Source organism: Apteryx mantelli, chromosome Z (genome assembly GCF_036417845.1).
Source record: "Apteryx mantelli isolate bAptMan1 chromosome Z, bAptMan1.hap1, whole genome shotgun sequence".
Lineage (NCBI taxonomy): Eukaryota > Metazoa > Chordata > Aves > Apterygiformes > Apterygidae > Apteryx > Apteryx mantelli.
Genome location: NC_090020.1, coordinates 83755539 through 83780374, shown reverse-complemented (window position 1 = coordinate 83780374; position 24836 = coordinate 83755539). Strand labels below are relative to the sequence as shown.

General features: G+C 39.2%; 1 protein-coding gene across 6 annotated transcripts in view; it reads left to right on the top strand.

The window, feature by feature from the left end:
• The window catches only part of SMAD2 (SMAD family member 2), a 50578-nt gene that overhangs the window by 6101 nt on the left and 19641 nt on the right, over positions 1-24836 (top strand). For 4 of the 6 annotated variants that reach the window (XM_067316349.1, XM_067316351.1, XM_067316350.1 and 1 more), the window contains exon 2: positions 4687-4979. In XM_067316349.1, the coding sequence (XP_067172450.1) occupies positions 4744-4979 (236 nt within the window). In that variant the 5' untranslated portion in view covers positions 4687-4743. Of the gene's footprint in view, positions 1-84; positions 1728-4686; positions 4980-5632; positions 5665-24836 lie in introns of those variants that run through there. The other 2 variants (XM_013958624.2, XM_013958625.2) reach the window with 2 other exon arrangements.

Here is a 24836-nt window from a genome sequence, read left to right as displayed (position 1 = left end):
TGATGAGGAAACACAGTTGTCAAGGTCCTTAAAAGCAAAGGCCTTAAATGGGTACTCAGTATTTGGAGATGGTTGGCTGTGGACTACAAGCAATTCACGAAGATTGTATCACAGGGAAGAGATATTACAGATTTAGTATGTATTCATTTAGTCTGCAGTCATCTTTGTAATGTAGAAATGTTTCTTGCAGTGTTGGCAAAGTTCAGAATTGGGGTGGGGAAGGAAACATTTTATACCTTTTTATGGATCGAGAAAGCATACAAGGAAGAAGCAATAGTAGAGGAATGGTTTTTAGCAAGCGATGGAGGCTAGTACCAACAGTGGTGAATGAGAGGATGATGCTTTAAGAACAAAAGATTACAACTGCTTATGTTACTGTATTTGCTTGCAGGCAAAAATTATAGGTGATGAATTGAAATGGGATTTGCTGGTCAAAAATGAGCTGCGGCAGAGTGATTCATAAATCCGTGTGTATAAACATAGTACCTCAGACTAGATGGGCATGGTTACAAGCTAATACAACTGGTAGAGATGCGTACAAGAAGCCACAGGGAGTGGAAGTCTAAGGGGCAGAATTCTATTTGAGCTTCTGCTAGATGTTCAGCAGCGTGGATGTGCTGTCCATTCTCTAGCTACAAGTTGCTAGTGAGGTGTAGATTTCCATTTTATACTTTTTAATAATAACATTGGTAGCTTTTGGATAATATGACCAAAAAGATAAGTGGCAAACATTGACCATAGTCTGATTTAATTCTTCTGTAGTCTTTAGATCAGTTCCTCTGCCATGTCTTCAGGTACTTGTAACTTAATTGAAGAAGTAAAGCTTTCAGGCTTGGCCTCTCTCCAGAGAAGCTTCCCAAGCTGTATGAGCTATGTTCTGATGCTGTGTTTGCGACAAAAGGCTGATAACCCTCCGTTTGCGGGGGTGATGTGATTCAGATCTACAAAACCATGAAGCTTGTGGACAAGATGAATATAAGCAGCTCTTCAGCAAAGCTTGCAGGAGTAGAACAAGGGGCACTTCCTGCAACTAGAAAGAGATCAAGTCAAAACAGCTAAAAGTCCTCCTTTATGCAGTGGGCAGTAAACGTCTGGTGCTGGTTGCCACAAGAGGTTGTGGAGGCAGGTAATATCATCAGGTCTAGAAATGATTAGATAAATTCATGGACAACAGTCCATAAATGGCTACTAAATGGAATAGGTGAGGCTGTAGCCTCTAATGTTGTTGCTATAGTGGTTGTGGATGCTGAAGGTTAGGTGGGGAATGGGCTGCATAAAGCAGCCAGGCCCTTGTGCTTTCCTTGAGTAGCATATCCTTTTGCTGCTGTTGGGGACAGAGCACTAGGCCAGATACAGCACTCTTCTGACCCAGTAGGGTATTTCTTATTACTTACTTTATTGCTGCTTTGTCCTTGCATAATTTAGATTTATCTAAATTGCTTAGGATTCAAGCTAAACATGCTTTGTACTTTGTAGTACCTCCTTTAGGTTTGGAGAAGAATGTAACTTTTGCGGAAATAAAGCCAGCTGAATCTATCGCAATCGACTGAAGTCTTAAGCTGAATGAAGTCCTGTCCTACTTGTGTCACGTTCTCTCTGCTCGCCCTATTAAAGATATGGGGCCATTACTGGAATAACTTAGTGAAACTTAATGGCACATAGCGTACCAATGACTAGAAGGAAGAAGCTGGTTTAATCTTCCAAGAATCTTAGACTGCAGTTGTGGTGTATGTTTTTTTTTTTTAATCAGCTGTTAAGATGGAATAATCATTATAATAAAGGACTCTAAGTATATATATATATTGTTTAAAAAAAAAAAGTTGTTTTCCTGTGAAAATAGCTAATGTAATAACTAATGGGGTAGCAGATATACCTGTTTTTTGACAGCTTCTACAGAAACTAGACTAGTAAACATGTATGTAAAGGAACTGGTTAAAACAGTAAGTAAACTATCTGGAAAATTGTGATTAGTTAGGTCTGAACCGACAGTCCTTTGAAAATGGGAAAAAGAAGACTTTCGCTTTTGAATATATCAAAATAGCATAAGAATTCAAATGTAAAGAACAACTGATATGTATGGGACGTCTAAATTCTTCCCTGCTGCAAGAGTTGAATCACTCAGTGTGCATTTGAAGTAGAAAGGCAAATATTATTCTTTTTTTTAAGCACCAGAGAATACTGAAAATAATATCTCTATATACATATATAGAGATATATATAGATATATAGATCAGTGTTATGTCTTAAGGGAGGGAATACTGCAAAACTGGACATTTCATCTCAAGGGGTATTCAGGAGCAGAAAAATTAGATAAAAGCATTGAGAATGTTTTTAGAGGGCCTGGAAAAATAGGCAATTTATCTTGGTAGTAAGTGAGACCTTAGCGAAATGTGTTTTATGAGGCTGACAATCAAATAACTATTCTGGGGCACTGAAAGGTGTCAAATCTGAAGCTAAAGAACAGGAAGTATAAGGATTATGTGGAACTGAGTTCCATAAATTTGAGGAGAATTGAGGTGGGAATAAGCATCAGTATTGGTCCTCATAGTTGCCTACTTCTGTGAGCATTGAATTTGGTGCTCAGACTTTAAGCTATCAATTATTAGTGTTTAAATGTCATCTCTGGCAAAATAGGCTATCCCCCTTCGGTTTGTTTTTGGAATTTCTAGCACGTGCCTCTGAAGCATCTAGTGCTGGCCCTGCTCAAAAGTTGGAAGTCTTTTAATAAAATTCAGAGCTACTGCTATTCCAGGTCACACCTGGAACATCAGGTCCAGTTTCCTGTTTCAGAAGCTTAGCATGAGTGTTTCTTAAAACAGCTGAGGCTACATAAGCCTCCCATTTTGTCTCTGGAGCCACTCAGTGTACTGGGTTAAGGGTCTAACTTGTTCCACTGCCTGGCCCGCAAGCAGTTCAGAACAGGTAGGAAATGGGAATAAGACTGCTTAATTTGGCTTTTCCACCAGAATTAATTATCTACTGATAATAAAGCGTATGCTCCGGTTGCAGTTCAAGAGATGCAGTGAACTGCGAGCACCACTGTTGAAGGCTGGGGCTGGAGGACAGTCTCAGTCTTCCATCCGTGCTTAAGTTGCCAGGTGTCAACACTTGCACTTACAGGACCATGTGTGAGCTGATGCCACTTGTTAATCTGGAAGAAAACTAACTCGGCAAAAAAACTTGATAATTTTCTGCTGGGTTAGCTGTCTGAGTCTTTGTGGAAAGGCCTAACACACATCAGGGCTGGTGCAGAGGAGGAGGAGGAGGAGGAGGAGGAGAGAAAGGAAGAAGCAAGACCTGGACATCTCGTGGCAAAAAGCTGTTGCATTGGCTTAGCTCCCTGTGAGACTGTAGCTCGAGTGTCCTATTTGGGATTGAATTTTAAAGTGTTAGATATTGTGTTTATTTTTCTTATTCGCACTGCAACTAGGATTCCAGTATAATGGTTTTGCTGGCTGCAAAACCTGACCTGCGGTCAGGTTGGACACAGTTGGACATAATTGTGCAATAATTTAATGTTATTGGGAGAATAGAAGTTCTTTTCATATTGTAGTCTTGTATGAAAATGAATACTCTTGATTTAAGATTGATGGATTATTTTGAGTCCCTTCCCTAAAATTAGCAGTGTTAATCTTGAGTGCCTGTTAATCAGAACCTCTGTCTCCTGGAGCCCAGACGGCTGTAATTCTTGCTTCAGTAATGTTTTCAAGTGGTCTCAGAAGCTATTTTGTGGAGGTTATAACTTAATTGAAAATGAAATAGCCTTTCTATGGAATGTTCTGTTTTGTTGAAGTCAAAAAGTTACAATTTTAAGTTATTAATATAATGTATCTTTCGTTGACTTGTTGGTTCTCGCTGAAAGTGCGAAGATACAACAAAGCGTAACTTAATCCTGAATACTATAGCCTTAAATATCCCAAATCAAGGGTGCTATTTTGCAGATGGGTGAAATTTTAATAAAATGAAATGGGTATATTTTGAATAGAAGCGAGGAGTGTGCCTGTGCAGGATGGTGAGGCATGTAAGGTACCTTGAAAGCTCTGTTCAAGTAGCTTGAAGGTAGCATTAGTTCCTAGCTAAAACAAGATCTTTCAGCTGACCAAACTAATTCACGCAGCTACGGGTTCTGAAGTTGGGAAACAAGGTACCTTTCTGAAGTTCAGATACCCAGTTGCTGCTTGGGAATAAGAGCAAGTTTGTTGGTGGTGTTTTTTTTTTTTTTGGGGGGGGGGGGGAGGGGGTTCTTGGCTTTAATGCCATACTTTTGTCCACAGGACCACAATGTCCTCAAGTAAGCTATAATAGCTGTCTGTTCAAAATAATACAGCTGATTTGGAGCTAATATCTTAATACCTACAGCTAGCCTAATAGAAGCTGCAAAACCAAGAAGTTTTTTACTGGCTATTATTTCTCTGTTAAATGATTTGAAGTGTAACCTAACCTAATCGACCAGTAAACTGGTATGCTAATTTGCACAAACTGTTGAAAGAGGGATGGTGTGCAGAAAACTTGCACTTAAATCTCATTGGTGACATAACTAACCATGATCCAGACTAGTTTTGAACTGTTATCTGGCTTATTTGGGGAACCTGTGTCCTACGGTGTTTGGTAATGAAGTTCCTAGCAAGGTATTTGTCCTATGTAATACCTCAGTGCTAATGTGTCTGTTCTGGTTTGTGTTTTTAGGGAGCAGACGGGAATCTCTAATTTATTGCGTGCCGAGTGTTCTGTCTGGTGAAAATCATGTCATCCATATTGCCATTCACTCCACCAGTTGTGAAGAGACTTCTGGGGTGGAAAAAATCTGCTGGTGGCTCTGGAGGGGCTGGTGGTGGTGAGCAGAATGGTCAGGAGGAAAAATGGTGTGAAAAAGCAGTGAAAAGCTTGGTCAAGAAGCTAAAGAAAACAGGACAGCTGGATGAGCTTGAGAAGGCAATTACCACTCAAAATTGCAATACAAAATGTGTGACAATACCAAGGTAAGTGCTGTTGTGTTTGAAATTGTTATAACCAATTAAGAAATGACTAGATGGATGTTTAGGCTATCTTGTGAATAAACAAACAAAAATCAGTTGCATGCCTTTGAGTTTTTTGGAAAAAACTTTAAAACCTATTTTGGTTTTAAATAGTGCTTGCTTCAGCTCTTACAACTGAATCACATGCTTTGTAAAATCAAAATTTCTAATAATAATTTTACATTCGTTTTGCGGTACCAAGGTGCCTAGCATAGCTTTTAGTTTGTAGCACTGCCTTATGCTTTTATTTGATAACCCTGTCTATAGTTGGAGGGGCTTACTTGAACCTACACTTTCACTTAAAAAAATTGATTTGTTTTTCCTTGGTCAACACTTCAGTCACCTAATTATTATTTTCAGTTGTATATGGTAGCTTAATTAAAGTTGTACAAGCTGCATCCATTCTCCCTTTGCAAGGGAAATCTTATCTTTGGAGGCAGGTTGCCTGCAGATCAATTAACTTACTGTAATTATTATTTGTTATTGGTTAATGAAAGTGCATTTCATTTAATAACTTGGAGTGTTTCTAGAAATTCTCTTCTGCTCCTCTATATGTATATACATTTAGGTGAACGACTTGCATTCTACCCCTTTGACTTTCTCAACTTAATTCATAGCAACTGCTGTGCGAGAGGCAAGGGTTATGTTTGTAAGTATTAATGTGATGTACTCTAGATTCATGTTGTACAAAATTCCCACTAAGGTGCATGTGTAAGCTCGTTAAGTGTGCAAAATAAATATCAAATCACTTCACAGGTATTTTTTTTTCTTGTTATGAAAAAGTTACAAGATCTTGTGACCCAGGAATATTCTGGGCCCCTAGCTCCTTTGCACTTAAAATAGTTTCTAAGGGAGAGAAGCGACATGCATTTTATGAGCTTGGTTTCTATATTAGCACGTTGGTCCCCGCTATACTTTTCAACTTTGTACTAATCATAGCACAAACTAGATTTAACTGGTGTCGGTAATGGTTTCCACATATCAAATGTGTTATAGCCTTTATCTAATAATGGTTTTAGCATTCTCTTTTAGATTTGACATAGCTTCCTGAGAAAATCTTGCCTATGCTCTGAATCAATGGCTATTTAAATTCTGCTCTTTTTCTCTTCTCGATTCACCTTTTGTTTCTAACACTGCACTCTGCTTGTATTTTTCTTTTTTCCCTTAGAGCGGTCTCAAAATTCTCTGGGTTTCTCTTCTGCTTTCTTCCTTTCGACATTTGGAAAACAATCAGAAATGAAGTATTTGTTAGCGCTTTGTGGTCTTAGTGTGGATTGGTAGACTAAGATTCAAACTTACTGGGATATGTATTTCTTTGAGATGGTTCTGTTTATTTGGCCAAGGCTTTCCTGTGACAAAGACTGAATGCTCAACCAGAAGAAGTTTTCATGTGATAGAAACTAAATGTGCCATACAACTATTCACTTGATACAAATGTGTATCTAACCTTTTGGCCAAATGTTAGACTTCCCAGAGCTGTCCTGCAGCTGGGGCAGTAAATATTGCTGCTTCAGAAGAACAGTTGTCTAAGTATCTTGAAGGCAATGTTAGAAGATACAAACAGCATGCCAATTTGCAACTGTTTTCCTGGGGCACTTGTCTTTTGTATTCAAGTCATTCTTCCTGCCTGCGTGATCTCTTGTGCTGCAGTAATAATAGTAAATAACTCTTTAAAACAGAATGCAAAGATCTGTTACACTCTGTATAATACAATCTCCATGTTGTGATCAGCAGTTTTTGCTGGGCTGTGGCATACTGTTCTGATCTATCCTGGAGTCGGCCCTAAAAAGGACTGGACCTAGATTTTACTTCTTTCTTGACTGCCTTGGGAAGAAGCTGGTAGCTGGAGAGCTCTTCAAGTGGTGTTGGCTATTGCACAAGGTTTAATTTTAAACAAAGAAGAGGTTTTGGTGTTAAGAGGCTAGATGATTTCAGGGCTGCCAGCAGTGGTCCACAGAATTCTTTAGCTTCATAGTTGGCTTTTAGACTGTTTGTATTATTTCACTTTGACAGCAGTAGTCTGGGTGCCCAAGAATGAACAAATGTTAGCTCAGTACTATAATGATCTCTGGAGATTCTTCTTGAATTTAGGAAGTTAATAAAATCTCTGCTTGAGACCCACTTCAATGGATGACCCAAAGATCTGTTGGTCATCAAGTAAAATATCAAAATACTGAATTTAAAACTTTTCTTTCTAACCAGCAAGAAGTTTGGGGTGCAAAGCTACTAAGATGCAATTCTGACATAACACTTGGGCTAACTTGCCAGATGCTCTTCTGTTTTTTTGTTTGTTTTTTTCACTAACTAAGTCTTAATCACTGGTACTGTTAAATTAAGAGTAGGTATTGACCAGTGCTGCCTGCCTCTTTTCCGAACTGTGGCATTATTCCCTCAACAGAAGTTTCACTTGTGGTTTTACAAATTTCTGATCCTGTTAAACATTATATCAAACTCTGGAAATTTCTAACTCCCGTATACCCTTTCATCATAAAAATCCAAAGCAACTAAAAACATGTAGGCTTTTTTCCAAATTGAAAGAAGCTTTGACAAAAGTCGAATAAAATTCCCTCTTCGGAAATTTGCATGTACTTACTGTATGTCACTTATAATCCTGCTGTGATTAGAATTGTTCCGTTTCTGCCCTGTCTGTTAAGGTGACCACATACTAAGTAAGGCTGATGCTATGTGTACTGTTCAAGCTGCTCGTGTAGTAATTAACACAACTTCTTGTGCAGTCTAATAGGGGTTCTGAGAAAGCAGAAGCAAACAGATGGAGTGGGTGTTGGCACGGCACAGCAGGGGTGCTTAGCGCTCCGTAAGTGGGTCAGTAATCTAGAGCAGAGGCTAAATAAGTACAGCGGTCCTTCTGACACTAGCCCTCTAAGTAATTTGTGGTTATCTTGCTGAATCCTCCCAGCAAGCCAGTAGAATTCTAATCTCATAATCCCTATGTATCCTCAAACTAAATGTTGGCACTTGAGTTCACTTTTCTAAAATGTGTAATGAGTTCAGCTGAATATAAGAACGTGTCTTTATGCTCTCCCTTGCGGTTTTGATACAAATATAGCCCAAAAGCAGTCAGTGAAGAAATAGAGGACATGAGTGTCAATTTATATAAGACTTCTTCCAAAGGACCTGTTTGTAAATGAATATTTTTCACATAGCAATAACTGAGATACAAGCCTTTAACAAACTAAACTATGCCACGTAGTGAATAATCAAATGGCATATCCATAGTCTCTATTCATTATATAAAAAGTCCTTTCAATGGTGACAGTGCAGGGTATTTTAATCCAAAGCAGGGAAACACAAATCACTAGTTTTAGCATCCCCATAGTGTGGTGTGGTCAGCAGTGTCTCTTCTGTCTTAAAAAGAATATAGATATACTTCATGCTGTCTTCTTGCTTTCTTAGTAAGACTTACAGAAATGAAGTTGCTTTTGAATAATACCAAATATGTAGAATTAACATCAGAGGAGGTTAACTGGAATGAGTTAGGGGATCGTGTTGAATGGAGTGTTGTAGTTATTCTTTAAAAAGAAGTCACGGGAAGAAGGGTAATTTTGCATGGAGTTCAGACTGCCTCGTGATGTCTTATGTTGCTCCGGAGCACACGTTTCTGAAAACTAATGCAGAATTGATCACGTCATTCTTGAACTGTAACCGAATGAATCCATATCGCAGGTTGAATTCTGCTTCTGTGTCAACATTTGGGTAAAGTGGCAACTGTAATAGTGTCTTAGGTGAAAGGTGAGTGATAATGGAGATGACCTGCCTGCACTGAGTATTCCCTAGGTAGGACTCTAATCCTTGTTCGTTATACATCGTAATCCATTCGCTCTCCCCCAGAAGATGCCATCTCCTGCTGTGCTTTCACTTACCTATTGTTGAACCCCCAGAACACCCTTGTATCACATCTTGCTGCTGGCAGTTTCCCTGCTCTACGCTGACACAACCTGCACAAAGCAATACTGAAGAGAGGCGTGCTACATCTCTCAGTGTATACGCGCACCTTCTTTCAGTATATGTGGGATGATAAAGAACACGTAGGCGCCTCCCATCCATCTCAGAACCTCTAGCTTTTATTCATTTTAGCTTTGCACAGTGAACACAGCTTTTGGGTATGCCCTGGCGTGGCTATTGCCAACTGAGGGGAAGGAGAGGAGACGGCTAAATGATGCATCTGTAACAGTATACCTCTATTTCCTCTTTCCAGAGGTTTGTGTACTCATTTCGGTACTCTAGAAGGGTTTGATACAGCACCAGATAACTTCCTGATTGCTAACTTAAAAGAACAAACTCTCTTCTTGAACAGACAATTTTTTTTGTTGGTGCTAGTGGTAGTGGCAATAGATATGTAAGCTTGCTTTTGATACTGTATGTAAAACAATATTTACAACTTGAACCCTAGGTTTCATGGGAGACCTTGATTTTTTTTCTCTGTAGAAGAGGTGAACTTTCACTGCTTCATAACAGAGAAAAGTAAGGCACAAAAGAAAAGTGATATATCTGGTAGGGTACTGTATTGGCTGAGGTAAGGGGTTAAAGATCTTGTTCCTTGAATCCACATTTAGGGATTTTTAGCTAGGGTGCCAGTGCCATGCAAGTGCATTAAGAAGGCTTCAGTGAAATGCAACAGTTGTTTAAAGCACAGAGCGAAGGCTAATGCTGTTGCCTAAGCCTTGGTTCCCAGCCTGCTGTGCCATTACAACTTTAGAAGGTGCTATCTGAAAAATGGCTGTTCTTGCTCAACAGCTCGGTATCTGTGTAGAAAATGTAGTCTTACCTGTGCCCGCTGTCCTCCTTGCTTAACGTGAGCATAGCATCTCTGCTGTGTTTCCTGGTTTTCAGAAGCATGTTTTTGCTTTGTTTTTGAGCAGCCCCCTCTGAAATGGGAGAGAGAACAGGAGGGGCTTAAATCCTGCCTTTGTTTTTGGAGAGTCCAGCTGACCTGTGGAATTCACAGTCAGCAGTTCAACTTTTGAAGCACCTGACTTCTGACTTCAAATGTGAGATGCATTCTGCATTATTACTCTCCAGAGGCAAAGAAAAGCCTTACAATAGACTCCACGGTTTTGAGAATATAGAAGATTTGGAGGGAGTGTTGGATTAAACGCAAAGTAGGCAACTGCAAGTGAATTGGTTGATTAGGCTTAAAAATCAGGACCTGCCTACTGATCAAATTTCAGTAACGGTGCTGCTTCTTTGAGTTTATTAGGATGAAGAGATAGTATTTTAAAGCCATACCTGTTGCATAATTTTCACTTCAGCTAATAGTGAAGGTTGATAACTTTTTAAACTGCTGTCACAGAACTGATCACATCCTGATTCCTGATTCTTCAGAAGAATCTGCTGTAAAGTTCATCAGGCACCTAAAAGTGAGAAAGACTGTTTAGAATGGTCCAGTTTACCTAAAGAAATTATGAATTTCTCTAGTACACCAGTGTCGTTCTTTAACTTGCCTGCCCTACAGCCCTGTCTTCGTTCCCTGCAGTGGGTTAGCAGTGTGGATAAGGTAAGCAGCCTATGCAGTGGCTTATTGCACGTATTGAAATCGTTTTCTGAAAGCTGGTGCTTGTGTTAGTTATCATCATCCTCCCTAGATGGAAGTCAGTAATGCTGATCAAAGTATTTAGGAGTGAGCAACAGCAGAAGCAAACTGGGCAAAGAAAAGACATTTTTGAAGGTGGGACAGACGATTTGGAACTGCTGTTTGAGAGCAAACAAATCTTTTAAGATGAGAAAATCTGGGTGCCTTTTTCTTCACGTAACAGAATAAAAAGTCATGCCTAATTTAGGTCTAAAGTGCACAGTTTTTTTCAACAGAACCTGTTCTATCAGTTAGTATGGTTATTTGCATTCCCTGGGAATGTTTGACAGGAAAGTGATTGCATAGCTGCATGCAGTAACCTCATTTTAAGGTGCTTTTGATCACCGCTACAGCTAACCTGGCTTCTACAATAGATTGTTTCCAAGCTTTTAAGATCCTTCCCCAAAATAAGTTACTTCAGTGGATAGCAGTACAGCAGTTTCTGTGTTCTGTTCTTCCACAGGTTAAGGCCATAAAAGATGGGTGATTCCAACAATTAAACTGTGGAAGAAAAAAAAAGTTCCTCTGGAAACTGTTACAGGAGAGTTCAAACATCTGCATCTCTGCTAACAAGTTAGCTAAGAGGACAACTGCAGGCAGTTGAATTGGCACAGTAGATCCAAAAATAATAATGCTATCCAGACAGAGGTGAAGTCTGTTTTCCCAGCAACAGAACTTGACACCATCTGTTAGTTTGTAGCAGAGATGGGATAATTTGCTAGCTGAGTTGAGGATGGACATTAATTCTTAATCGTAGCTCCCAAGATGAGAACTGCTGGTTTAAAGAATGTCGTCAAATAATAAATCATATCTCATTCCATACACATTCACTGAGACATAAATTAAAATGATTCTATAAATGTTTGAAGATCTATAATTGAACATCTTAAGCAACCTAAAATATACATATAGATGTTTAAGTACATTGTCATACACTGAAACACCATCTTTATTGCTCAGGTTGCAAGAAACATTCTTGTAAATTGTTTGCTGATAAACTGACTCCTTTTTCTCATGATAGGATTATTGAGAGTGGACTCTGCTTCATCCTGCTTTTCTTGTGTTGGAATTTAAATAAAAAGGATGCCTGAGGACAGCAAAGAATGGCAAGTGATGGCTGAGAGTTTGAGAGTTTTAGGCAAGATCAGCTTCAAAATCCCTCCCTGTGATAGCTGATGCTGTGAAGACTTTGGATGTCTTCACTGGAAGGTGTAGCAGGAGGAGGATCAAATTGCACTTGCCCTTTTCAGTCCTGTAGTTATGGTGGGACTTGAGTGTTGTCTCTAGATTCTCTGTAGAAGACTGGAGGAAGTTCTTGGTGTCTTCTAAACACTTTGGGCCAGGCTCTGGCCTCTGCAAAGCAGTAAGGGCAGAATGACTGTGTGCTTTGCAGCAGCTTCCTGTGGAGTGTATCTCTACATCTCATGATTTCTTGTGGCAGATCTTGTAGGCGCTCTGAATCGGCCCCGTGTGCATGTACCCCTTCAGCTGAGGAGTCCAGCAGCATGCTCTGGAGCTTCTCGACTTCCTCTTAGTAAAAGGAGTTGTACAGCCCCCCATGCCAGGCCTAGCAAGCAGCCAGGCAGCTGCTTGCCAGATGAATAGAGTCTACCTGCCATAGCCTGACCAGAAAACACTACTGAAAGATGATTATGCCAGATGACCATTCTGTGTTATTCCTGAGAGTAGCCATGGCAAAGCAGTTGGCTTTGCCGGGGGTATTTTTCTGGTGTTTTTGCAGTGTTTTCTGGTCTGTGTTGAGAATTCTGTTTCAGTCATTTTATGGTGACTGCTTTCAACAAGGCCATCTACTGTAGCGCTGTACAGCACAGTTTGGATTGCTGTTCAGAGAAAATGCAGCATTTCTCTATGTGCTAACTTCCTTGGGGCTTTTCTCAGAGCCAGGGTGGCAGAAGTAAGCACCTGGTATTCCAAGACAGTCTCCCATTCAAGAATAAACGGACCCAGCCCTCCTTAGCTTCCAAAATCAGTCATGTTCTGGATGGTGTGGCTGTAGACAAGGGGATGCTGGCCCTAACTACATGCCTGAGGTTGCAGGACACCTTTAGATGCTGCATGGACGATATGTAATAGGAACTGTGAATTCATGTCAGGTTTGACTTCTGGTCCCTGTGAAAGCTCAATTTCTAAACTTGAATTAAGCAATCATTGATAGTGTTGGTAACACTAGTCACACCTGTTATTTGAAAGTTACTCTTATGCGTACCCTTCGACTACAAAGCTATTTTAAAAATCAATTTAATCGGTGTATTATTGCAAAGCTAAACATAGAAATGAGATCATTAAAGATCTGCTGGTGGTCATTCAGGAGTTTCTCAATTTCTTTTAAGCTAATGAAAAAAAAAGAATTTAAGTGAGTTCAGACCAATTTAAAAAAAAATAACCATGGAGGAAATACCAGTTTGGCATTAATACTTCTGAATTATAATTTCTTTAAATGCTTACTCAGTACTATATCTTGCTGCATAATTACACAACTTTTGTAGTGCTTGTTTTCAGAAACTGACTTTAAATAACTTTTTGAAGCTTGTTGTGAAAACAGTAGTTTCAGCATTCTGTAGGGAAAAATGTTCTGTTGTAAACTGGTCGGCGCTGTTTTGCAGTCCTGTTTTGGAGAGGAGCTGTCATGGATGGAGGTGAGCGAGATGTGACGGATGAGTGAACGCCCAAAGCAGTCGGGTTTCGGAATGCCTGGTACAAAGCTCTTCAAGAACCTCTCTTTGAATTAGATTTTTAAAGGAATAAGCCCCAAAGTTGAATACTGTCATTCCCCTTTTCCCTAAATCTTTCTATGCAACTTCCACATTATATAGCCTGAAGTTAAATTTTGTTTGCTTTCTCCTGTTTGATTCATAGCATTAGTGCATTAGGTAGGTAGAGTATGATGCAAGATTAATATGAGCATAAGAGAATGTTTTTTTTCTCATAGCATATTTTTCTTCTACCAACACTTCCTACTTGAATGGCCACTTTGCAGCAAGCCCTTATTCCTAATAGCTGGGTACAGAAGAATATATGTACGTGTGTGTGTGCAGAGGGCCCTTCAGAAGGTGTGTACGATGGTGATCAGGGCTTTGCTCTAGTATATGTAAGTCATGCTTTCAAAGTTGAATTTGAATCGAAAACTTTAATTTTCTAGCCTTCTCAGGCAGTGTTAATTGAAATAAAAAGTAATGACTGTATTCAAGTGTAACTGAGGTTTTATTAAATACACTAAAACATAGCTTTTTTTCTTTTTTATCTTCTCTGGCATTGTACACAGCTGTGGCTGCTGTTGAGAATGGAAGTCCTGTTAGCTCAGGTTAAGCTTTAGTGCAGCAGCAGTTCAGGTTACAGCAACTTATAACATCAGTGTCATCCTGAGAAAGGAAGTCTTAAAGCATTAAACAATGAAACTTAATGCTGCCAATTTTAAGCTCGTGCAATTCAGGAAGTCATATGACTTGCCCACATCATTCGTTACAGAATTGGTATGCCAAGCAGAAAGCATTGGCATGTCAGCTGAGGCAGAACAACATGTAAAAATTGAAATGCGCAAGATATTTAGCCAACAGCATAGTTCGAAGGAGCTCGCCTCTTGAGGCAGGAGGAAGAAAATGTTGAGTTTTGAGGACTATGTTGTATACGAGTTAAACATTGGATCAAGGCTCTGGAGATGTGGATTTCAGTCTTGGCTGTGCTGCTTTTTTCTGGGTATCCTTAAAAAAAATCGCTTTATTTGCGGTGATTTCTCAGTCTGTAAATTGAGACAAATTTTTGCAAGGTATATGTGATAATGCCTCATCTTCACCTCAGTGACATAAACTGAATTATTGGTTATGGAGTGTGAGTTTAAGATGTTATTCTTGTTGGAGTATCAATGATGTAGAAAGCAGATTCAGGGGTGAAAAGTTGTTTAAATCTGTTAAAGTTCCTTAGCTTCAAGTTACTGTTGCTTATTATTATTATGATTATTATTGCTTTAATGGTAAGAAGCAGCACTCTAGTCAAGAGTCTGACTCAAAAAAAGAAGTATTAAAGCTTACTTGATTTATGCGCCTTGACTTATTTGTCCCAAGTTAACAACTGTTGTTGGGGCTGTTGATTTTTAGACACATGAAAAATAGCTATTTGTGATTACTTTAGCGACTTATCTGCTCGGTGGATCCCAGTACAATGCTTTAACTAGGAAGAATAATATCTGTATCTGACACTTTACGTTGCCATTAAGAAGATATGTTGGTCACTCAAGACAAATATGTTGACTGTGCTTTATTGTCAATACTGAGCCCCAAATGACCTCATAAATAGTAGTTATTTTTTCTCCAATTAAGGAATCTGGTTATAGTCAGCCTGTGTCAGTGCTGAACTATTCCCTGGCTTACTGTAGTAATTAGTGCCTTTATATCAGGCCAACTATGCAGTGTGAAGATTTCTCATTATGTTCTTCTCGTGTAGAAGTCAGCTAATTTACTTTTCTTGGTACTATAATAAAAAAAAAACCTGAGCACTGTTTTCACTAATGTGAATTTTTTATGACAACCAGAGCGTTTTTGTAGAGAAACTTTCCAATTGTGTAGCTCAGGCTGTTAGCCTAGGAAGTATTTATAGGGTAAAAAACATGCTGCAGTTCTTTTAATGTGCAGCTTTGAACACAAATAGCTAGTTAACTGGTTTCCTACTGATTTAATCCTCTTTATAATCTACACCTGCTAATTTAATAAGAGTAATTTCCCATGTCTTGTTTACTACTTGTTGCTGTTGGCTTACTCTGACTTGGTTGCAGTTGTGGATTGGTGAAAAACTTTTAAAATTTACTGTATACAATGCTGTGGTCTGAACGTGAACAGGTTTCATCGGCTTCTGTTGTGCTGCATTGCTTGAAGCAGATCAGCAGGATAGAAGAGAGCATGGGGAGCTGGAGCGAGTTTGCATCTTGCTGCATATGCTTCAAAATCAGCAGAAGAGCAAGGAGATTGGGGGGATCCCCTTGCAAAAGTGCTACACGGTAATCTGACTTCAGAGTTCGTTCAGAAACAACTCCCCAGATTGTGGCTTTTTATTCCAAAATGTACAAACACATTTCAGTGGGTCAAAAATTGAGTTTTCATTTGGAGTCTTTGCTTGTAATTGTTGGTAAACTGACCATTTCCTGGGGTGCTTGGATATCTTCTTTCTTATAATACTGGATAGCTAAAAGCCTGATACAAAAGAAAAACTTGGAGATTTGCTTAAATGTAGAATTTCAAAGTTAGTTGATTTGTTTAGTTGATTTGGTGAGTTATGTCCCAGAACTGGTATTCACTTCCTCTGAGTTCTGTGGGAGGCTTCAAGTCAAGTTTCTATGTGATACTTCAAATAACTTTAACTCATGCTGTCGTTTTGAAATTTTGAACGTGTGGGCCTAATAAACAACTGTTGTGGAGTTATTTGGCTCTTAAGTGTAGTGGAAAGTCTCATATGTTCGAAGCAATGTTCGACTATCAGGTGTTTGATTGAAAAAGTCTTTTCTCTTTAATAACTCAAATGTTATTTTCATAGACTCAACTGCATTTTCAAAGAGCACTTTTTGAACCTTGAAGTTTTTGTGTAAGCCAACAGCAGCATAGCATCTAATCAAAGTGTGTTGATAGTTCTTTACTGTCTTTCCATAATAAATGTTTCCCCTTCTGCATTAGTGGGGGAGACTTGAATGTAAACTTAATGGCCATTTCAAAGAAAGAATTTAAGTATATCCATCCTGATGAATTCCACAAAGCTGAGGATGAAAATCCCCTTTTGGTTCCTTCATATATAAATTTTATGAATGCCTAATATTATGCTTATGTCCAGTGTACCTGTCTTGCAAACTGATGCCTTGTCAAAGCACAATTGGGATCAAAAAATCAATGTTCCACTGTCCCCTATCTGTCTCAGGTGAATATAGCTGGAGAACATACAGCCCATTAATGTGGTTGTGTCTGTTGCGAATTGCATTGGTGGCAACCACTTAAAAATGCCTGTTCAATAATAAGAAGACATTATTACTGCAGCCTAGTGCTGAAGTGTTCGATCACCATGTGGGAACCCCTCAGTGCTTTATCCAATAACCTAGCAAGAAGGATTTAACCAGCTTTTGTTGCACTGAGGAGCCACAAAAATGTTAACTTGAATGCTAATATTCTTTAGCCCTTGAAATTCTAATCTTGTGCTGCAGTAGCACAGGGAGAGAGCAAGGCAGCTGCCACCAGAGCATAGAGCAGTTGTTTGTTACCACTTTTCATTTTGGGTGGAGGTAAATCAGGGTCTACTCCCATCAGTGGAGTGAGGAAAATAAACTGTTGGATGTCCTGGGAAAGTGCTTTAACTATTAAGCAATTGTATGTGAAGCAAGAGTGTTTGTGGGCATTATCTCCAGGTGAGCGTTCTGGGTGTGGAGCATGAGCGAGATGCCTAAGACTTCAGGACTTGTCCATAATATTAACACTTCCTTTTTGTCTAGCTCTAGGCAGTGAAGCTCAGTAAACAGGTTTTGATTCCTATTCCAAGGGAACTGCCTCTCTGCCTGCTCAGATTCTCTGTGAATGGTATCTGGTAGCGTCCCATATCCCGCTCTGGTCTGAGGAGAATAGAGACCTGTAGTTAGGCATCTTGGTTGTCAAACTTTAACTTCATTTGAATCCATTTGCTTACTGTGTGCACTGTGGACAATAGTTATGTAGTACTTGATATTTCTTTGAATTTTTGTATGCCTTATCTCTAAAGATATTGTCTCTTGTTTGGAGGTGTATCAAGGTCAGTGTATTCTCTCAGTTCACCAATTTTCATGTTAGGTATGCATCAGTAGCTGGCTCAGACTGCAGCAGTTGTTCTGACATGGTATAGAGGCTTCCCTGTGTCAAGCACTTTATAGTTAATATATGTTCACTTGTCTTCCTTGGCCTCTGTCATTGAGTTTCTCAAGACACATGGAATTTGTAGAGAAAGCTATCCAGAAGCACCTTCAGTTTGAAATGTGGGAGTAAGATTCATGTAATTCTGTTGTTCTAAGAGTGTTTTTTGACAACTCAGCATATTTTTCAAGCAACACAGACAAGATGGGTGTCTTGCAGACCTAATCCTTCCTCCTCACCACCCCAAGCACCCATAAGTTTGAGACAGTTATCAAATTGTCACATCTCAACTTTGTCTACCGCCCTCCAGGTTACAAAACAGCCCACTCATGCAGTAGTATCAGCTGCTCACCTGCTTGGAGGATGACAGGCTACTTGAGAGAAATTATTTGACTTAGCCATGGGTTGCTGTACCTGTTAACTCTTGAGGAAAACTTTCACCAGTGTGGAGACTGACTTTGCACCTAGGATGACTAATAGTGATTGGAGAACTTAAGATAAAGGTCATCTTTAAATGTTTTATGGTGCAAATCTGGAAATGTGTATGTGAGCTCTGTCTTTACCTCTTTTGAAAGCATGATCTTCTGTGAGATTGTTATCTGTTATTTGTGGACAGATCAACCAGTATTGTGATGGATATGTCTTTCTGTAAAGATACTTTGTCCTCTGATACTCCTGATTCTGTTTAGGTCTGTCTTCATGTTGGAGATGATGAAGAGCATTCATTAACATGTGAAACACCATTGGGTGTCATCTTAATTTACTGCATGGCCTTACTTAACTGATACAAACTAGAGAAGAAAACAGTAAATGCAGGTTGTATGAAACAAGATTGAGGTGATTCGGTAGGTTATTCATTCCTTGTGTAACTTAAAAGAAAAAAGATATTTAGTGGCTTGGCATCGCTCCTGTTCTGGAAGATGGTGCTTTAGTTGGAGCCTTTCAGTGGGGATTTAAATATTAGGAAGGAATTGTTTAATTTACTGTTTTAAAAGATGTGGTAAAATGAGAGTAGAGGATAGATGGTTATTTCCCAGCTAGACTGTGTCGCTGAACATGCTTGCTTCAAACCTGCACGCTGCATGATGTGGTGCAACATCTTACTAGCTACTCCAAGCTCCAAAAAATTCTTCTCCTAATTGGGTATTTTTGGAGTGTGTGTTTCTGGATACCCTTCTTCTACTTTGATAATAGAATTTTGATCTTTAGTTTCTTTTATGACATGGTGGTCTTGTTCTCTGGAAGGTTTTTATCAGAAAGTCCGAAGATGTTTTCAAGTATGATGTTCTCATTATATGAGATACAGATATTTTTTACGTTCAGCATTAGTTCACTCAGTCACATAATGAGCACAGTACTTTCAGCTTTGGAAACTTCAAACTTACAAGCTTTTATCCCAGTCAAAGTACTGTGTTTACATTTCTGTGAAGATGTTGTGAGAAACTGCAAAATAACATTGCAATCAGAAAACCTTTATTGCATATAATAGTGTAACAAATGAAAGCAGTGCAGCAATTTGAAGTTATTTCAGAAAACCATCTTAACACACATCCAAAGCTCTAAAGCTTGGGGAGCCACATTGCTGGTCTCTCTCTCTTTCTGCCTGGCTATTCTCTGGGGAGTTGCCATTGCAAATGCAGTTGTACACTTGCCTTCCTCGCTGGATGCAGGATTTAGTGGTTGCTGTTCTCAGTGACCGTTTTGAATATGTGATTTCACGGGGTGGGGTGGGGGAATGTCTGTGTCGTGGTTCATCTTATCGCCAGTAAGATTGCTTCAGAGTTCATCCGATACACATTGCAGCTGCTCAAACCGTGTTACATTGGGAGTAGGGAGCCGTGGGGCGAATTTTCCAACAAAGTCGTTGGGTCACGGTTTCCTAGGCTGCTTCTGCATGCTCCCTGTCTTCTTTGGTCTTCCTGCCGACTCTTAAGTGAGGCTCAGTTGTATTGCACCTCTTACACCACAGTCCTGAAAAAAATCCCTGTGTCCTGCCTGGCCTTGCTCTTTGGAAGCTGACAAGTTTGCAGGATGCTCCCCCTGACTTTGAACACTGATTGCGGACTCCTTGATAGGATCTGCATCTGAACAGTCCATGTGGACAGCAAGAAAATATTTTATTTCTGCTTGATTTCCATGGCATCCTGGAAAGGTTAATCTTGAACTTTAAGGTGCTATCCTCCTAGTATTTCCTAATTTTGAGAGAAAATAAAGGTAGCAGTGGTTGTCATTGGCTGCTTTATTTTATCTGACAGCGCTGGGCTAGCATGTCAGGATTTGGGAGAAGGGAGGAGGAGAAAATGCTTTGAAGGGGCCTGCCTTATATCTGTATTTTTGCCTTTGTAAGCAGTTTTTTGATCATATGACCAGGAAGAAGTGTGCCTTTAGTAGAGGCAAGAGAAGCATTATACTGTTCGTCAGGACGGCTTGCTGGCCTGGCACTCTGCAAAACTGGAAGAAACTTGCCCTGAAATGTGCAATGAGCAGCTCTGATGTGAGACTGTAACAGAGCATCCTTTGTATCTCACGTTCCACTTGTGCGTCCCCTGTGGACATCCTCGAAGTTTAACATCAAGTAAATAGAGCTGTTTAATGACTTTTTTTTTCCTTTCCCACAGTGTTAGAGAGGTTAATTGCATCCTGTGTCTCCTGCTTTTCTGGCTATTTTGATGTGTTAATTTTTTAGCATATATCCATTTACTAAGGAAGATTACTTAAGTCATTTTCCACAGTTGAAATGCTGCATTTTGTATTTGATGTAATGATTTTGAATGTATTGCATAAAATTTTATGTAAACTTTATTCTTAAAAGAGTACTTGATCAAGAGGAGTTGTTTAGTGGTTCCTGATTTGTATTCCACTAAATATGCACATGTATAAACATTTCTTCCATGGATACAGTATGTTCTCAATATGTGTGAAAGGGGGAGAGGGAGCAGGGAGAAAAGGTACAGTTACTGTTTTGAACAAGTAGTCTTTCTGTGTATTGCTTCTGCTTGAAAAAAGTCTGCTTTTGGGCTCTGGGGGAAGAGCAGAACCAAAGCCTTTCTGTTATGTGTATATAAGACCAATTACTTAAAAAAAAAAAAAAAAAAATCTAGTAGAAAAAAGGTACACCTGGAGAAGTGTCCATAATTCTAGGAGCTAAGTATCCAGCTGCCAGTGTTACCATCATTTCATTAAGTTCGTACTGAGATTACAAGTTGCACTTTCAGTTATGTAAGAGCTTTCTTTTCTGGAGCCCAAACTCTTTTAGACATTACTTAATGTCCTTTTCCTAGACTTACCAGGCTCTGCTACTCCTTTGAAAAATGGGAGAATCTGTTAGCAGACTAATTGCCCAACTGTATTTATGACATGTTCAAAAATCCATTTACTCTGGTGCTGATACTACTCTAACAGAATCTGTCCTCTTTTTTTCCTCCTTTCCCAGTAATCTCCTTTTCTGCTGCAGTGTCTGTCACCGACAGCAAAGGTCTGCAGAGAAGAATCTTGTCCAGCTCCTACTAAGGATAAGTGCAACTGCAGATCTAAGTCATTTTTTAAGAGGAATTCAGACTCGTGCTTTTTATTTAGCATTGACCGATATATTAGCTCATCCCTCTAGCAGATACTTAAAAATAAATAAATAAAACCCTGATTCATACTAAACAGCTCCTGAACCTTTACATTTTCCCTTTTAAGAAAGGGAGATCAGGACCTGCATTGCCTCTCGTGATTCGTAAGCAGGAATGTACTGCTGTAACGCTGGCTTGTGCCATTTGATGAACGTGCACATCTGGTTATGTACATTTAAGTGAAGAGGTGACATCCTGTCACTGTAATATGGGATGATGGAAATGCAAGTAAAAAGATTGTTCAGTTCTGCTGGGACACAAAATGTTGTAGGATTCGAAAAGGAGTAGGGGAGCTATTATCTTGTGAAGGTAGCTTAAAATTTGCATTGTTAATGCAGATCTCTTTTAATGTTTTCTAACTGAGCATAGTGCAGATAACCTTCTCCTCTGCCACCCCCAGTGTGGGGGAAAATAAACCCTGAGCAACATACAGTTCAGAAGCTGAGACATTTAGGCCAACCAAACTATATTTTGCAGTAAGCTTTTGTATAGCCAGTTGGCCAAACAGCTAGCTAAGATGCTATTTGCAAAGACAGGTAGTATAATTAGTGTTACTGCTGGCTGGTACATAGACATTTCAGACTGTAGTAAGGAGAAATGCTAATTGCCAGTGTAAAGAGAGGATTGTCAAGTCAGAGTATAAAAGTAGCTAAACACATAGCATATTTTCATTTGAAACCCAGAATTAAGAAACCATGATCAGGCAGATTTGGTAAGAACTGTCTTCTATGCTGAATGTAAGCCAATGAATCTTTTTAATTACTGACTTTGGTTCATTTATATAGTCCATCTGGACCTGTCATCTTCAGGACCTTCTGAGCTAGTCCCAAAGGTTTGGCATATCCTTTTTTGATCTTCCTTTCAGCTATACGGACTCTTGAATCCCCTTGTCATCTGGAAGAAGAGATTGGAACGACTGAGTTCTCATATCCATCTCCAGGGTCAAGTTAGCATTAGCGGTGTAACGGATGGTGGCTTCACACAAGTGCAGCTTCAGTCCAGCTGCACTAGTGATGAACTAGAGTCTGAAATAAATAGTTGTGTTCCTACCTTGGATTTCTGCCCAGTATGTTGCTATATAAAGTCTTCAATCTAAGATTTTACATAGCAAGATTTAAAAAAAAGATAAAAGTTGCCATACAAGATACAGATCTTGAATCAGATTTTATTCTGATTTCTCAGGCAGATCTCACAGAAGAAGCCATGAGCTATGATAAAGCAATGTCACTTGCACCTTCCTTATGAGAAAATGAGCTTTCATAAATCTAGTAACCATTTTTCACTGCTTTACCTCAAATTTGGACTGCTTGGTGTAGCTCTTCAAGCAAATTCTGTACCTCTCTTCTGCCCCCTTCCCCATACCCTCAACAAAATCTCAGTCAAGGTAGTAAGTGCTGTGACTGTTAGGCTGGTAGTTGTCTGACACTATGAACATGTTTGAGTGTGTGCCTGTACTAAGTAACCTTTTCAGTTCAAGTCAAAACCCGATCTTCCTTTATTCTTGTTGTGTTTTTCTTGTTTAGGTTTTGAGTGAAAATGTCAGGCTCACATCTGTACAGAAGCCTTTGCATGAGAATTTTAGAAGTTGAAAACTAACTCTAATTTTAAAATGGATAAATGGAGTACTGTTACAGTTTACTAAAATTATTTTCAGTAGCAACTGCAGCACTGCAACTGTCTCAGAATAGGTGCGGACAGAGAAACTAGATTCAGTGGTAAAAGGGCTCATGAATGTAAGATCTGGGAGAAAAAATAGAGAAGACAGCCTTGAACATTCACTTACAAACATGTTACTGGCTGTAGATTTTGCAGGGTACAATAGAGTCAGGAAAGATGTTAGAGATTCAGTGTATTACTTCACAAATAAGCAAATTAAATGCCCGAGACCATTTTGTAGTGATGCCCAAGTAATACGGGCTTTGACTAGTGTGAAGCAATTTGCTTTTGTAGTTTTATTTGTTCTCTTCCTAGTACTTCTGCTTCTGGTAAAAAGGAGGTGGTCTACTGAACTCCTTGCTTTTTAGCTGCTTACAGCCATTCCACTCCTTTACAAGAATAAAATGGAATTCCAGTTATCTATGAAGTGTGACAATATTTAATGACTTCTGTGTAGAGTTTCTGCTGTTTTATATACCATTTTGAAGTATATCATCTTTGAAGTGGTTCTGCCTAACTTGCATCTGATGTAGTATTGTTGCAAGCACTGAATTTAGTACAAAAAAAGTAACTAGAGCATGCAGTCTGGCTAATGCCATGAACAGTTTTAGTGGTGGAATGGTTACTTTGTTCATTCTGTCACTGTAAAAAGTAGTAATAAATTTATATTAGCAAAGGGATGCCAGCCTAGGCATGAGAGTGACAGTGTTGTTCAATTCCTTTGGGTTCACGCAGAGCACCGTTTAAAATTGTTCTGGCTTCAGATTCTTTCAGCTATAACCTCAATCATTGTAAAGACTTACTAACTTAATCCCTACTTTTATTTGAGCAGTCCTTCTGCTTTGCAAATGCACTAGGGGAAAGTTACAGGGATGTCTTGGGCTATTTGCAATGCAGTGCCACACATAGGCAGCAGCTTATTTGATGCTGTAGTCATTGCTCTTCAGACAGCACTTATGCATACTTGCTTGGATCTGCAAATCAGTACATCTAGCTTTTAGCTGTGCTGAGAAACTAAACCTAATTAAGAGACCTAGGTTGAGCACCAAGCTGAGGTGGCTTTTTTAGCAGGCATTTGGGTATCAATGAGGGCCATGGATTGTCCTGGGTAGATGCATCTTCAGTTACTGAAGCTTCTAATTTGGAATCAGTGCTACCGCAAGCCAGAACCCAAATGGTTGTCTGTATTCATTATGATGAGGTCGTACTATCACGAATTATCATTAATATGCTGGTTGGCAATGGTCATCTTCCAAAAAACTGAGAATGGTAGCCTTATCCTGTTGCCTTTTTTACCTAGATGAGTCAGTGTCCTTTGCCACCTAATCATATTCCAAATGCAAGAATTTGTTTTTGACCAGTGTGTTCCATTTCAGATGTTGTCCATCTGTATATTTGGACTCTTGAATGTAACTCTAGTACGCTACTTTAGACTATTCCATCCTGGGTAGTTTATATCTAGCTAGTATGGAATTTCATATGGATGTTGATTCTTCAAATAGGGATGTAATACATCAAAGCAAGCAGTCGTATTGTATACTTAGCAGTATGGCTCACATCACATTTGTCCATGTTCATTCTTTATTGGCAGAGAAATAACTCTTCTGTATTTGAACTGGGACTTCATAGTTCAGTTTTGTAGTAGGCTTATGGCTGTTATTACTCCTCCAGTATGTTTTGCATTATTGATGCTGCTTGGTATCAACATCCATAATATGTAGACTTGAGTAATACAAATACTTTTTAGGTTATCTGTGATATTTAGGTTCTTCCTGTGTCCTCATTTTTCTTCTGCATATCACTATTTTCTATCTTACTAAAGGAACGCAGTTTTGGCATTTTGTCTCAAAATTGTGAAGCATTGCTACAGCTCTTTGCTGTTTAGGTAGTTTCTTGCCCAGAGTAGGGTTTTTTGGAACTCAGATTTTCCTGTTAAAGGAAATGATGAAATGGAAGAATTGAAGGCATACTCTGTTCTGTTGCATGCTGATAGCCACATTAAAGATTTTTCTTGCCAGAGCTGTATAATATCATCTGAGATGCTGCTCCTTATAAGCAGATAAAAAGTTAGGTTGCAATGCCAACT